The sequence below is a fragment of the Lampris incognitus genome, chromosome 6 (assembly GCF_029633865.1).
Source record: "Lampris incognitus isolate fLamInc1 chromosome 6, fLamInc1.hap2, whole genome shotgun sequence".
Lineage (NCBI taxonomy): Eukaryota > Metazoa > Chordata > Actinopteri > Lampriformes > Lampridae > Lampris > Lampris incognitus.
The window spans coordinates 57,859,331-57,872,268 of record NC_079216.1 but is presented as its reverse complement, the minus strand read 5'-3'; the positions used below and the strand labels follow the sequence as shown (position 1 = coordinate 57,872,268).

Sequence of the window (12,938 nt, the reverse complement as noted above, 5' to 3'; positions counted from 1 at the left end):
TAAACTCACTTGTTTTACCTGATGTCCGTTTGTCATCCAGTCACTGAGAGCAGCCAGCAGACAGAGGGAGAGAGAGGTCGCAGTAAGGCTTCGGTGAGGACAGAGAGAAAGAGCGAAAGAATGAGAGAAAACAAAAACAAAAACAAAAACTGAAACAAAATGGCATTCCCTGGGAATGGATGCCACAGGTGAGTTGAACACATCACTGTATTTGTTGACCGGCTGCTCCTTGGTTAGGGCTCCGGGCTGTGCATGTTCCACTTTCATCAGGGATTGTGAAGTGCATGAGACCCAGGCGTTCACAGGTAGAGCCCGACAGAAGAGGATCTTGGCTTGTCTTCACTATCTAAAATGAGACCTCGTATTTGTGGCCTCTTACTGCACATTCAGTCTTAAAGATGCCAATGGAGTCCAATGTCTCCCCCGAGTACAGCTTTAGTCTGGTGTCGCTTGGGCGGAGTGGTGCATTGGGTGCCAGCCTTGTCTTATCCTTGAGGATCATTACATTACAAGTGGCCCCCGAGTCCAGCTGACATTGCTGTGGCTTGTTGTGAAACCATAATGTCACAAACCATTTCTTCCCTTTAGCTTGTACTGCACCGATTGACTCATGCATGTATAGTATGTCCTCATCACTCTTTTGCTCTGAATTCTCTGCCATATTTTCCATGCAGTGCACTTTCCCATCAGTAGGTCTTCTTTTGCTTTTTTGACACACTTTCGCAAAGTGATTATGCATTCCGCATGATTTGCATTGTTGCCCTTCTGTCTGTTTCTAAATTGTACAGTAGTTTTCTAAAACGGAATGGGAGAAATTCACTATATGTTAAACTGAAATGGGAATTAGAACTGAACATTAAACTGTCGAAGAGTGTTTGGCATTCCATGTGTAGAACGCAACGCACTTCCACTAGCTCCAAAAGGTGGAGGGAATTCGGGTGGAAGAACTTACTTAGCGTTTTTATTACACCCCACATTAAAAATAAAGTTAGGTAAACAGCAGTGTAGTGTTTATGGTTTATAATGCATGTGGTGCTTCTTGTGCTGCAATTTGATGTTGTCTTAGCTTATTCATTGAGGGGCGGTCTTGGTTCATTTTGTTGTAACTGGTTGTGGGTTGAAAGAAAAAAGAAGAAAATGAAACCCGAAATGTAGAATCACTTTAGGTAGTTACGATTGCCAAGCATTGAAGCTAAAGAAGTTAATAAAGGAATTTAAACATTACATTGCTGCCTTGCAATTAGATTTCAGAACCTTATGCTGGAGACAGGTGTGGAAAGGTGAATATCAATCACTCTCATATCTTCTGGCCATGTATCAAAATACAATTATTCTGGGACAGGGTTTTTCAGACTCTTGAGGAGATTTTAGGCTGTAAGAGCCCCATGTACCCCCGGATTGTGTCCCTGGAGTTGATACCCGGCGACATAATTCAAAAGAGGGACACCTATCTTTTCAAAACCCTGATATTTGCATGCAAAAAGGCCATCACAAGGAGCTGGTTGAAATAGGACCCTCCACGACTCGGGCAGTGGCTGGACATTGTCAAGTCAAGTCCATTTTATTTGCGTAGCCAATATCGCAAATTGTGGAGGAAATATACTCCATGGAAAGATTGACTCATTATGCAAAGATTAAAGCATGGACCCACAAACAGCGCTGGGGGGAATGGATGGTATACAGGAGAATAGATGGGTTGACGGGATGAATAGTCTGGACCAAAGGTTGTAAATTGAGAGTAGTATCCCCCCTTTTTTCATGTTTTGTTTTGTTTTGTTTACATTTACTTTATTGTTTATATGTCATCATTTTTGCATATGTCCACTGTAATAATCACTGAAAAAGGATAAAAGGTTAAAAAATAAATTTGGGAGATCGGTATCATTTATTCCCTCAGTTTTAAGAGGTTTCCTGTCACTGTTGAGGACATAGCTTTAATTCCCATCCAAGCTGCCCGCAGATCACTGCTGCTGTACTTATGTTCCATCCTATCCATATATTGTGGTGACCCACATCTATATAACTAGAGACATTCACCTAAGAGATAATGCACTTCCGCTTCCGGTACACAGTTCAGTGTCGTTGTCGAACGTATGACATGACTACGTCTACTCTCACGTCTCCTGTCTCGTTGTTTTCTAACTCCACATTGGTGACCCCGACGTGATCGAACTACTAATACGAGTATGTCTGACAACGACGACGCCGGTGCTAACAACATGGCTATTGCTAACGCTAGCATTTACGCCGCTACTGTGAAGCTACCCGACTTTTGGCGGCATAATCCACGGCCGTGGTTTCAACATGTGGAAGCCCAGTTCCAGCTGAGAGGGATAACGCAGGATGCAACGCAGTACTTCCACGTAGTGGCGGCGTTAGACGCATCGACAACGGCGCGAGCAATGACACTGTTGGAAGCTCCGCCAGCTGCTGGCAAGTACGATGCTATAAAGACATTCCTCCTGAAACTATTTGAACTGTCGGAGCTGGAGAAGGCAGACCGTTTACTGTCCCCGAATGGCCTCGGCGACGGCAAACCGTCTGAGTTAATGGAAAAAATGCTGTCTGTGCTGGGATCGGCTGATCCGGCCTTTCTTTTCACACACATTTTTCTGAGGCAGCTCCCCGCACCTGTACGCACAGCACTGGCCAGTTCTCCTCTCACCGCCTCCAAGGACTACCGCTCTCTGGCTGCTGAAGCAGACAGGGTTTTCCTGGCCAACCGGCAACAGTTTGTGCATGCCCTGCTACCCCACCAGACCGCCCCACCACCACCTGTGTACGACTATATGGACACCGCGGCTGCGGTGACAGCCCGCCGCCAACCTGACGACGGGCTCTGTTATTACCATGCCAGGTTTGGGGCAAAAGCAAAACGGTGTCGCAAACCCTGCAGTTACAGGGTTCAGGGAGACGCCAAGGCCGGCGCTCGTTAACGGCTATGGGTGCCGGCCGTGACTGCAAGCTGTTGTTCATCAGAGACTCCTTGTCGGGCCGGCGGCTGCTGGTTGACTCTGGCGCTCAACGCAGCATACTGCCAGCACAAGCTGTGGACACGATGACCGACAGTCACGGCCCCCAGATGGACGCCGCCAACGGCACGTCCATTCGGACGTACGGTATCAGACATGTGGACGTGTGTTTTGGCGGCCGACGTTTCGGCTGGGACTTTGTGATGGCTGCTGTATCCACCCCGCTCCTAGGTGCGGATTTCCTCTGTGCTTTCAACCTGCTGGTGGATGTTAAAAACTGTCGCGTGATTGATGCCGTCTCTTTTGCGTCATACCCCTGCACGCTTGGGGGCGCTGGAGCGCTGTGCCTCGCTAACACACTCTCCACCGGGGATCCATACCAACGCCTGCTCGCAAATTTCCCCGAGCTCACCACACCCACCTTCTCCTCGGCGGTGGCCAAGCACGGCGTGGAACATCATATCACCACAGTGGGCCCCCCAGTTTACGCCCGGGCCCGACGCCTCGACTCGGCCAAGCTCGCAATAGCCAGGGAGGAGTTTTCGACTATGGAGCGCCTCGGCATTGTCCGCCGTTCTGACAGCCCGTGGGCTTCCCCTCTTCACATGGTTACTAAGGCCGACGGGGGTTGGCGCCCGTGCGGGGACTACCGTCGCCTAAACAATGCCACGACCCCCGACCGGTACCCCATACCGCACATACAAGATTTCTCTACCCACCTGGCGGGCGCTGCCATCTATTCCAAAATCGACTTAGTGCGGGGGTATCACCAAGTGCCGGTCCACCCACTGGATGTCCCAAAAACGGCTGTCATCACACCCTTTGGGCTCTTTGAGTTCTTTCGTATGCCTTTCGGCCTTAAAGGGGCGGCGCAGACGTTTCAGCGCCTTATGGATTCTCTGCTCCGCGACATGCCATTTTTGTTTGTGTACTTAGACGACATCCTCGTGGCCAGCGCGTCGGCGGAGGAACACATGACGCACCTCAGACAGCTGTTTGACAGGCTCAGCGAACACGGCCTCATCATCAACCCAGCTAAGTGTCAGTTCGGGAAGTCGTCCATCACCTTCCTCGGGCACCACATCGCTCCACAGGGGGCCGTTCCCCTCCCTGCCAGGGTTGAGGCTGTCACCATGTTCCCCCACCCCCGCACTGTACAGTCGCTGCAGGAATTCCTGGGCATGGTGAACTTTTATAACCGTTTCCTGCCCCGTGCCGCCCACATCATGCGTCCCCTGTATGAGGCCCTGCAGGGTAAGAAGTCTAAGGACGAGCTGGACTGGTCTTCGGGGATGGACGAGGCTTTTGTGGCCGCCAAGACCGCGCTGGCCAACGCTGCGCTGCTAGCTCACCCGTCGCCTGCCGCCCCCATAGCCCTTACAACGGATGCCTCCGACTACGCCGTGGGGGCCGTGTGTGAGCAGTGGGTGGGGGGGGGGGCTGGCAGCCGTTGGCGTTCTTCAGTAAACAACTCCGTGAGAGCGAGCGCAAATACAGCACCTTTGATAGGGAACTACTGGGTCTCTTCCTCGCAACCAGACACTTTAGGTTCCTATTGGAGGGCCGACAGTTCACCGCTTTCGTGGACCACAAACCGCTGACGTTCTGTACGGCCAAAACCTCAGAACCGTGGTCTGGGCGTCAGCAGCGCCATCTCGCGGCAGTTTCCGAGTTTACCACGGACATACAACACGTGTCGGGCAAGGATAACTCCGTCGCCGACTGCCTTTCACGGGCAGTTGTTAACGCCGTTCACTTGGGACTCGACTACGCCGCTATGGCAGCGGACCAAGCCAAGGACGCGACTGTTCAAGACTACCGGTCGACCCCTACGGCGCTACGGCTGGAGGACGTGACGTTCGACGCGGCCAACACCACCCTCCTCTGTGACATCTCCACCGGTCAACCGCGCCCCCTGGTGCCTACTTCCTGGCGGCGCCGAGTTTTCGACACCGTCCACGGCCTTTCCCACCCGGGAGTGACGGCCTCGACCAAGCTGGTGAGCGTCAAGTTCGTTTGGCCTGGGCTCCGTAAGGATGTTTGAGCCTGGGCCGACTCGTGTGTGGCGTGCCAACGCGCCAAGGTGCACCGCCATACCAAGGCCCCTTTGGCGCCGTTTGTGGTTCCAGAGAGGCGGTTTGACCACGTCAATGTTGACCTGGTGGGTCCCCTGCCCCCCTCCCGCGGTTATACGTTCCTCCTCACTATTGTGGACAGGGCCACCAGGTGGCCAGAGGCTATTCCCTTGTCCTCCACGACGGCAGCAGAGGTAGCACGGGCGTTCATCGGCTGCTGGGTGGCCCGTTTCGGCACGCCGGGTGACATCACGAGCGACCGGGGCTCCCAGTTTACCTCGGAGCTCTGGACGGCGGTCGCTGAGCACCTGGGGATGAAGATCCACCGCACTACGGCGTACAACCCGCAGAGCAACGGACTTTGTGAGCGGTTCCATCGGGACATGAAAGCCGCTCTGCGGGCAAGCCTCACTGGCTGCGACTGGATGGACCGGCTCCCATGGGTCATGCTCGGCCTGCGTTCGGCCCCGAAGGAAGACCTCCAGACCTCCTCCGCTGAGCTGGTGTATGGCCAGCCCCTGCGAGTTCCGGGGGAGTTTCTTCCGGATGCTACGGCTCCCTGGTCGACCGCCTCTCACCTCAGTGCGTCCCGGAGCGCTGCCGGTGCCTTCGCTCCCGTTCCGATGTCTCAACACTGCCTCCCCCGGTCCTACGTCCCCAAGGATCTGCCATCGGCGAGGTACGTCTTCATTAGGCACGACAGCCATCGGTCCCCGCTGCAGCCCCCATACGACGGGCCCTTCCGCGTCCTGGAGGCGGGGGATAAGAACTTTGTGGTGGACATGGGGGGCAGGCCGGAGCGGGTCGCTATAGACCGTCTCAAGCCCGCTCACTTGGACATTGGGGAGCCAATGCAATTGGCCCTACCCCCGCGGCGGGGACGCCCTCCTAGGTCGGCCCCTGCACCTGCCTCTGTTCCTGCTTCGGCCCCGCCTATGGCCCGGGTTTCGGCCCCATCTGTTTCCCCTCCGGTGAAGCGCAGCCGTTATGGCCGCAGGGTCCGCCCCCCGACTCGTCACTTGTTTTCCCCGTGACTTTGCACTATGTCATTGACTGTTCTGTTGTAGAGTCTATTTTTATGTTCATGACTTGCGCTTTTGCTGTTTTGCATTGTTTTTGTGTAGGTGAATTCTGGGGGGGGCCTGTTTGGTGACCCACATCTATATAACTAGAGACATTCGCCTAAGAGATAATGCACTTCCGCTTCCGGTTCAGAGTTCAGTGTTGTCGAATGCAAAGTTGGAGCTAGTAAACTACTTCGACTACGTCTACTCTCACGTCTCCTGTCTCGTTGTTTTCTAACTCCACAATATAATATTTTAGTTTTTATCTCATTCCTTACATCTTTGGTCATTTCTTTCTTTCCCGGGTTATACCCTGTATAAAAAAAGCCTTTCTTCTTGTTTATTATTTTTTCTTTAAAGTTCTTTAGTAACCCATAGTTTGTTATTGGGGAAAACTAATGTTTTTACAGGGGATGTTGGCGTCCATACTGAAGGACATGTAGGAAGAAACAGTTTGTGCCAGTTCATTTAAGTCCGAGTATGGATCATGGATGCCAACTGCCCGGGTTTGATTCGTAAGAATTAAATTCAGGGCTTTCCCCCCCTAGTTTATCTTTATTTTAATCGAGTTACTTATATTGAGGTTATAGCAGTTCCCCAATTCATAGCCCTGTTCATTTGGCAGCGGAAGTGCACCAGAACGCTGTCTGCCAACTGCCATAAAAACCCCCGAAGAAGAAGTCTGTTAGCATTTAACAGCTAACGGCGCTACCCGGTGTTTGTTGGCGGTGTGTTTGTCTTGTGCGGATCGACATGGCACAGTTGGTCGGTTCTCTCCAAAAAGAGCTCGCCGACTCACTCTCCACTTGCCGGGTGCTGGTGGTTGGAGCCGGAGGAATCGGTTGCGAGCTGCTGAAAAATCTGGTTCTCACGGGCTTCAAGAATATCGAAGTGGTTGGTAATTTTGTGTTTATGTGATAGCTAACTGGCTAACATGCTACGTCTTTGTCTGGCCCGCTAAAAAAAAAAACCGAGAGGGCCGGCAGGTTAGCTTGCTAACCGTAACGCGGGCGCTGACTATTTGCTGAGATGGTTTACTCTGAGAAGTTGGACGAGAAGTTAGACAATGTGCAGGTTTCCATTAATCTGTCTTCTGTGCATTAAAAATATTTGGCGCTCACGCGTCTCCTAGACCCTGACCGCAAGAATGGCTGTATGTGGGTTGAATGTGGGGAAAAATCTATAAATTAACCTGGGCCTTCCACACTACGAGCCAAATCCATTATTAATCTGAATATATTTAAACGCCGACGCTTTCAGTGATGTGTGTGTGTGCGCGCGCGCCTTACTTAAATTGCGCCTGCCCATGGTCAAAATGCCCTGCTCGCTTGTTGGTACAGTTGCGTTAGCCGTGTTTGTATTTGCAAGTGTTAACCCTTTAAAAACAGTTACTCGTGTATGAATGATAGAAATACAGTTTGCACTATATTGCTGCACAGAAATTAGTTTTAAATCCTTGTGCAGACCTAACTATCTTCCCCTCAAATCTGTCAGCCTTCCTTGTTCCAAGTCTGCGTGAGGGCTCATCTACTTAAATCCCTGTTGCTTCATTATGCAGCGCTCTTGGTATCCTGTCTGTCCTTCACCAGTGCTTCTCAATCAGGTCCCCATGTACTGACGGTGCTGTTGGTTTTCTCTTCTGCCAGGTAGTTGATTACATTTAGTTGTCCCGGTTATTCCAACCTCCAGTCAGGGAAGTTTTTAAACCTGGAACAACAGGTGAATGTAAAGATTAACTGAGCAGAATAGAAAACTAGCAGCACTGGTGGTACCCAAGGACTGGATCGAGAACCACCTCCTTCCATGAATCAGTTATTTTATCTAAGTGTAATGTATATGTCAAAAGATCTGTTTTGTGTATGTACAATTGACTGACTGGCCTTCTGATTTTGCCAGATCGACTTGGATACAATTGACGTCAGCAACCTTAACCGCCAGTTCCTCTTTCAAAAGAAGCATGTCGGAAAGTCTAAAGCACAGGTAAATGTCAATCAGCAGAATACTGTAATTCTTCTTTTGGCTTGTTCCCTGTTTCTCAGGGGTCGCTACAGCGAATTTTTTGCCCTCCATAGCTTTCTCTCTGACGCATCCCTCTTCCACAGTCCAACCCTCCTCATGTTCTCCTCTGTCTGGTCTCTATCTTTTCCTTGGTCTTCCTCTTTTTCTTTAGCCAGATATTTCCAGGTCCAATACCTTGTTTCCTATGTAGTCTATGCCTCCTCTCTGTACATGTCCAAACCATCTCAATCTTGTCTCTCAACATCTCATCCATTCCTCTGATTTTGAACGTAGCTCACTTCTTCATTTCTCTTCCGGTCTTTTGTAGTCACTTCCAAGGACCAACGCAGCATGTTTATCTCTGCTACCTGTAATGTAGATTCTAGCCTGTCTGTTATTGTTGTCGTCGTCACTGCTTCCATACCATAGAGCAGGGGTGGGCAGTCTTATCCAGAAAGGGCTAGTGGAGGTGAAGGTTTTTGTTCCGACCAAGCAATTACACACCTGTCTCCTAATCAAGTTCCTCAGCAAAGACTACTGGCCACTAGTGGGATCAGGGTGTAACTGCTTGGTTGGAACAAATCTTCACACACACACTGGCCCTCTCTGGGTAAGCTTGCCCACCCCTGCCATAGAGCATGGCAGGCCTAACCATTGATTTGTATACCTTGCCCTTTACCCTCAACGGCATTCTTTTGTCACAGAGTACTCCATTTACCTTTTTCCTTGAATTCCACCCAGATTGTGTCCTTTTCTTGGCTTCCTTCTTACCACTGCCCTCTGTATTGTTGATCCTGAGTACTTGAATTCGTTAACTTCTGGGGCATCTTCTCCTCCTTTCTACTTGCTTATTTATACACAGGTACTCAGTCTGTGTTCTGCTGATCTTTAGTACTCTAATCTCTAGCGCTTCTCTCCAGTCTTCAAGATCGCTCTCAAACCTTTCCTTGTCCTCGTTTGCTAGCACGACTTCATCAGCAAACATGCTCCATGGTGGCTCTTTCTTAAGATGTTCTGTGAGGCTGTCCATCATTATCACAAACAGGAAAGGGCTCGATGCTGATCCTCGATGCAGTCCTACCTTTACCTCAAACTCACTTGTTGTCCCCACTGCACATCGAGCTACGGTCTTACAGTCCCTGTACATGTCCTGAATTATGCTGATGTAATTTTCTGCCACTCCCTTCGCTCTCAGGCAATACCACAACTCCTCTCTTGGTATTCTGTCATATGCCTTCTCCAAATCAAAATTTCACAAAATTCTGTCATTAAAACTTGTATAAAGATTTTCATGCTTAATCACACTTATAGTGTTAATGCTAGTTCTGAGATTTGACTTCCTCAGACACCTTTCATAAAGGGTGGCGTGATATGGATGAAATTTGACATAGCATTTTTTTCTCTGAAAACTGCACTACCAATATTTAATCATAATGCAAAAGTTGCTTTTTTAAAAGTTTCTGAGCACTTTAAAAAAAAAAGTTCAATTATGCCTAGTACAGGTTGGGTAGAAACTATTTTGCAGTATTACTGTTTTTACTGTTCACAAACTTTAATAATGTTTTTTGAGCGTTTATTGCACTTCCATGGAAGAATTCTAAATTAGCAGATGTTGGTTGCAACAGTCTCTAGACCTGACTCTTTCCCTGCAATGTTATGCATAAACAGCCAAAGATACACCTTTTAAAGAATAGTTATGAGTGTATTGCATATCTTTTATGGCAGCGCTCAGTCTCTTGTTAACTGCGAATTTTGGTTGATGCACTTCAGCCTAAATAAGTAACTATAATAAGTTAAATATGAATAAGTTGGACATAGATAAAACGTTTTGGTTGGTGTTGATCTACAATGAACCTTATAGGTTTGCTAAATGAAGTGAGACTTAACACTAGAACGACCAAGGCAGTCATTTCGACGGTTTGGGATTTTCAAAGTTTAATAACTTTGCAGGGGGGGGGGTACAGACCTGCCGCTCTGTGAATGCTCCTAAAATTGCATATGTTTGCATTAAAATGAGTTTTAGCTCAATTGCAAAAAAAAAAAAAAAACGACCATGAGCTGTCAAAAAGACCACTCATCATTTTCACGTGGTGTCACTATTTACGACGTGAGTTGGTCGCATCATTTCCTTCGAAGTTCATTGCTCTGTCCTAGAAACGCACAAGTGTTCTCCAGTGTAGAGTAATAGTCTAAACTTGATTTTTGATTATTTCCAACATGTCTGGTTACAGACGCCGTTTCCGACACGCCATGACTACCACCGCAGCATTGCAGTATTTACAGGCGTTGGACAGCAGCGATTTTAAATTGTTTGTAAAATAGTATTACAGTTGTTAAAATTATAATTTTGGTGTCAGTCGTTTCTTAACAGACATACTAACATATGCAATGCATTAATATATCAATTTAGTATTTATCTTGACAAACGTGATCTTCACAAACCATGGGCCGTCATTGTGATGGCTCATGGTCTTTCTAGTATTTTTTAAGTTCTGGCTGTTTTTTGACTGTTTCAATATTTATTTTCAGTTCTTGTTTTTTTTAAATTTCTCGTTTTATAGGCCTTGTTACATTTTTTTAGATTAGCAATGTGTGTTTTCCATTTTGTTTTTCAGGTAATATTTTCACTTTTTCAGTTTTGCTATTTAAGTAGGACAATGTCTCTGAAGTCTAAATTGTTTTAAAAATAGTATTATAGTTGTTAAAATGTTAATTTTGGTGTCAGTCGTTTCCTAACAGACATACAAACATATGCAATGCATTAATATCTCAATTGGATATTTATCTTGACAGAATATAGAGTTTAAAAACTGGCCGTCATTTTGATGGCTCATGGTCATTTTAGGTAGGAGTGAAATCCCAGTTGTTCTAGTGTTAAAGGCCACCCAACTGAACTGTTATTTGTTGTGGTAACTAATATTGTGATATGCTAAATGTCACGCTTGTAGTTGTAAAGAATTTATTGTGCAGACCTGCCTTTATGCTGCACACATTTCTAGTTCCATTTCTGTAGAGATTTTAGCGGTGTTCTGTGTACGATAAGTGCAGTAGTAGTCTCGCCTTCTCTGTTTCAGGTGGCCAAAGAAAGTGTTCTGCAATTCTGTCCTACAGCAAACATCAAAGCCTACCATGACAGCATCATGAAGTAAGATTAACAACCGCAAAGCCATAAAACAAGTTGTTTTACACAGGTTGAGAAATGGTGGTTTAAATAAAGTTGGGGAAATTGTGTCCCTGTCAGTAAGGTCAATGGAGAATTATGTTATGAAGCAAGGTCTGGAGCTTGAAATGTACGTGACTGGGAAAATAAAGCTAATCAAATATAAATGCATGGACTGTACTTTTGGCTTGCACTTTTTTTACATGTTGACCATTTGATATGGAATCGAAGGTTAACATAAATAGACCTTGACACTGATCAGGACCCATTTGTTTTTCTGACCAGCCCTGATTATAATGTGGAGTTCTTCAGAAACTTCATACTGGTGATGAATGCACTGGATAACAGAGGTATACCCCCTAACTTCACAGACACTCTCTTCCTCCATTGTGTGTGTGCCAATAATAAGAAAAAATAAAATAACTCTTGTTCCCCTAGCTGCCCGTAACCATGTGAACAGGATGTGTTTGGCTGCGGATATACCTCTGATAGAGAGTGGTACTGCCGGATATCTGGGACAAGTCACTCTAATCAAGAAGGTAATACCCAGATACATTTGTAATGAAATCGGTTGTTGTTTCGTTTTTTTTTGTTGTTTTTTTTGTCATATACACAAAACAGTACATCAGTGTAACAATAGTTACTGGCAAAGAAATATTGTCTGCAAGCTCAACTACATGAAACAGCATTTTCGAACTCAATAAGGTGCAGACCCAAACGGTAATAACAACGATGATGATGATCCTAATACAACTACTACTTTCGGCTGCTCTTGTTAGGGGTCGCCACAGCGGATCATCCGTTTCCATTTCTTCCTGTCTTCTGCATCTTCCTCTGTCACACCAGCCACCTGCGTGTCCTCCCTCACCATATCCATAAACCTCCTCTTTGGCCTTCCTCTTTTTCCTCTTCCCTGGCAGCTCCATATTCAGCATCCTTCCCCTAATATACCCAGCATCTCTCCTCCACACATGTCCAAACCATCTCAATCTTGCCTCTCTTGCTTTGTCTCCAAACCATCCAACCTGAGCTGTCCCTCTAATATAATCATTCCTAATCGGAACTATTGCTGGCTAATGGCTAACTAACGGGATGGGATGCAGGAGCACTCATTTTAAGGTGTTCTACAAAATAATTTGGAAAAAATTATGGAACTTTTTCACAGACAAGCTGCGAAAATTAGACATACTCAATGTAAGACTGTTAACCGTCACTATCAGGGTAGTGATAATGGGATGTTTTGGAAGAGCTGATGCAACTTAGACTGATTTATTAAGATTCCCAGCAAACCTTGGTTTGCACCATTTGATAGCTCAAGAAATTGGTTAAAGGCAATATTTTGGTTAAGTTTCTGTGTAAATGTACCTTAATCGTGAAGTGCATGAAAACTACACGTAGTGCAATTTGTTTAAGAACCCTCTTGCTGTCTTGGCAGATAATTTGGAAATCGTATGGGAGATATTCCCATATAGCTGATTTTTATAAGAGGATAGTTGGTCCCCTGATTTGGGATCTTAATTTCCACTCACCATTATAAATTTAAATGAGATTTTTTTTTTTTTTTTTTTTTTTAACGTTGGGTCTTGATTGGCACTTTGAAATGTATATTCTATTACTATCCGGCACCCTTAAATGGTTCCATTTTGATCTGTATAGTACATTTAAACAG

The 12,938-nt window shown here is 46.8% G+C and overlaps 1 protein-coding gene across 1 annotated transcript in view; it reads left to right on the top strand.

The window, feature by feature from the left end:
• The first annotated feature begins 6,845 nt into the window (after positions 1-6,845).
• Positions 6,846-12,938, top strand: part of uba2 (ubiquitin-like modifier activating enzyme 2) — a 32,130-nt gene continuing 26,037 nt past the window's right edge. Inside the window, exons 1-5 of the mRNA XM_056281859.1 lie at positions 6,846-7,005; positions 8,008-8,091; positions 11,184-11,254; positions 11,555-11,619; positions 11,708-11,808. Of these exons, the coding sequence (XP_056137834.1) occupies positions 6,865-7,005; positions 8,008-8,091; positions 11,184-11,254; positions 11,555-11,619; positions 11,708-11,808 (462 nt within the window). The 5' untranslated portion in view covers positions 6,846-6,864. The remainder of the gene's footprint in view (positions 7,006-8,007; positions 8,092-11,183; positions 11,255-11,554; positions 11,620-11,707; positions 11,809-12,938) is intronic.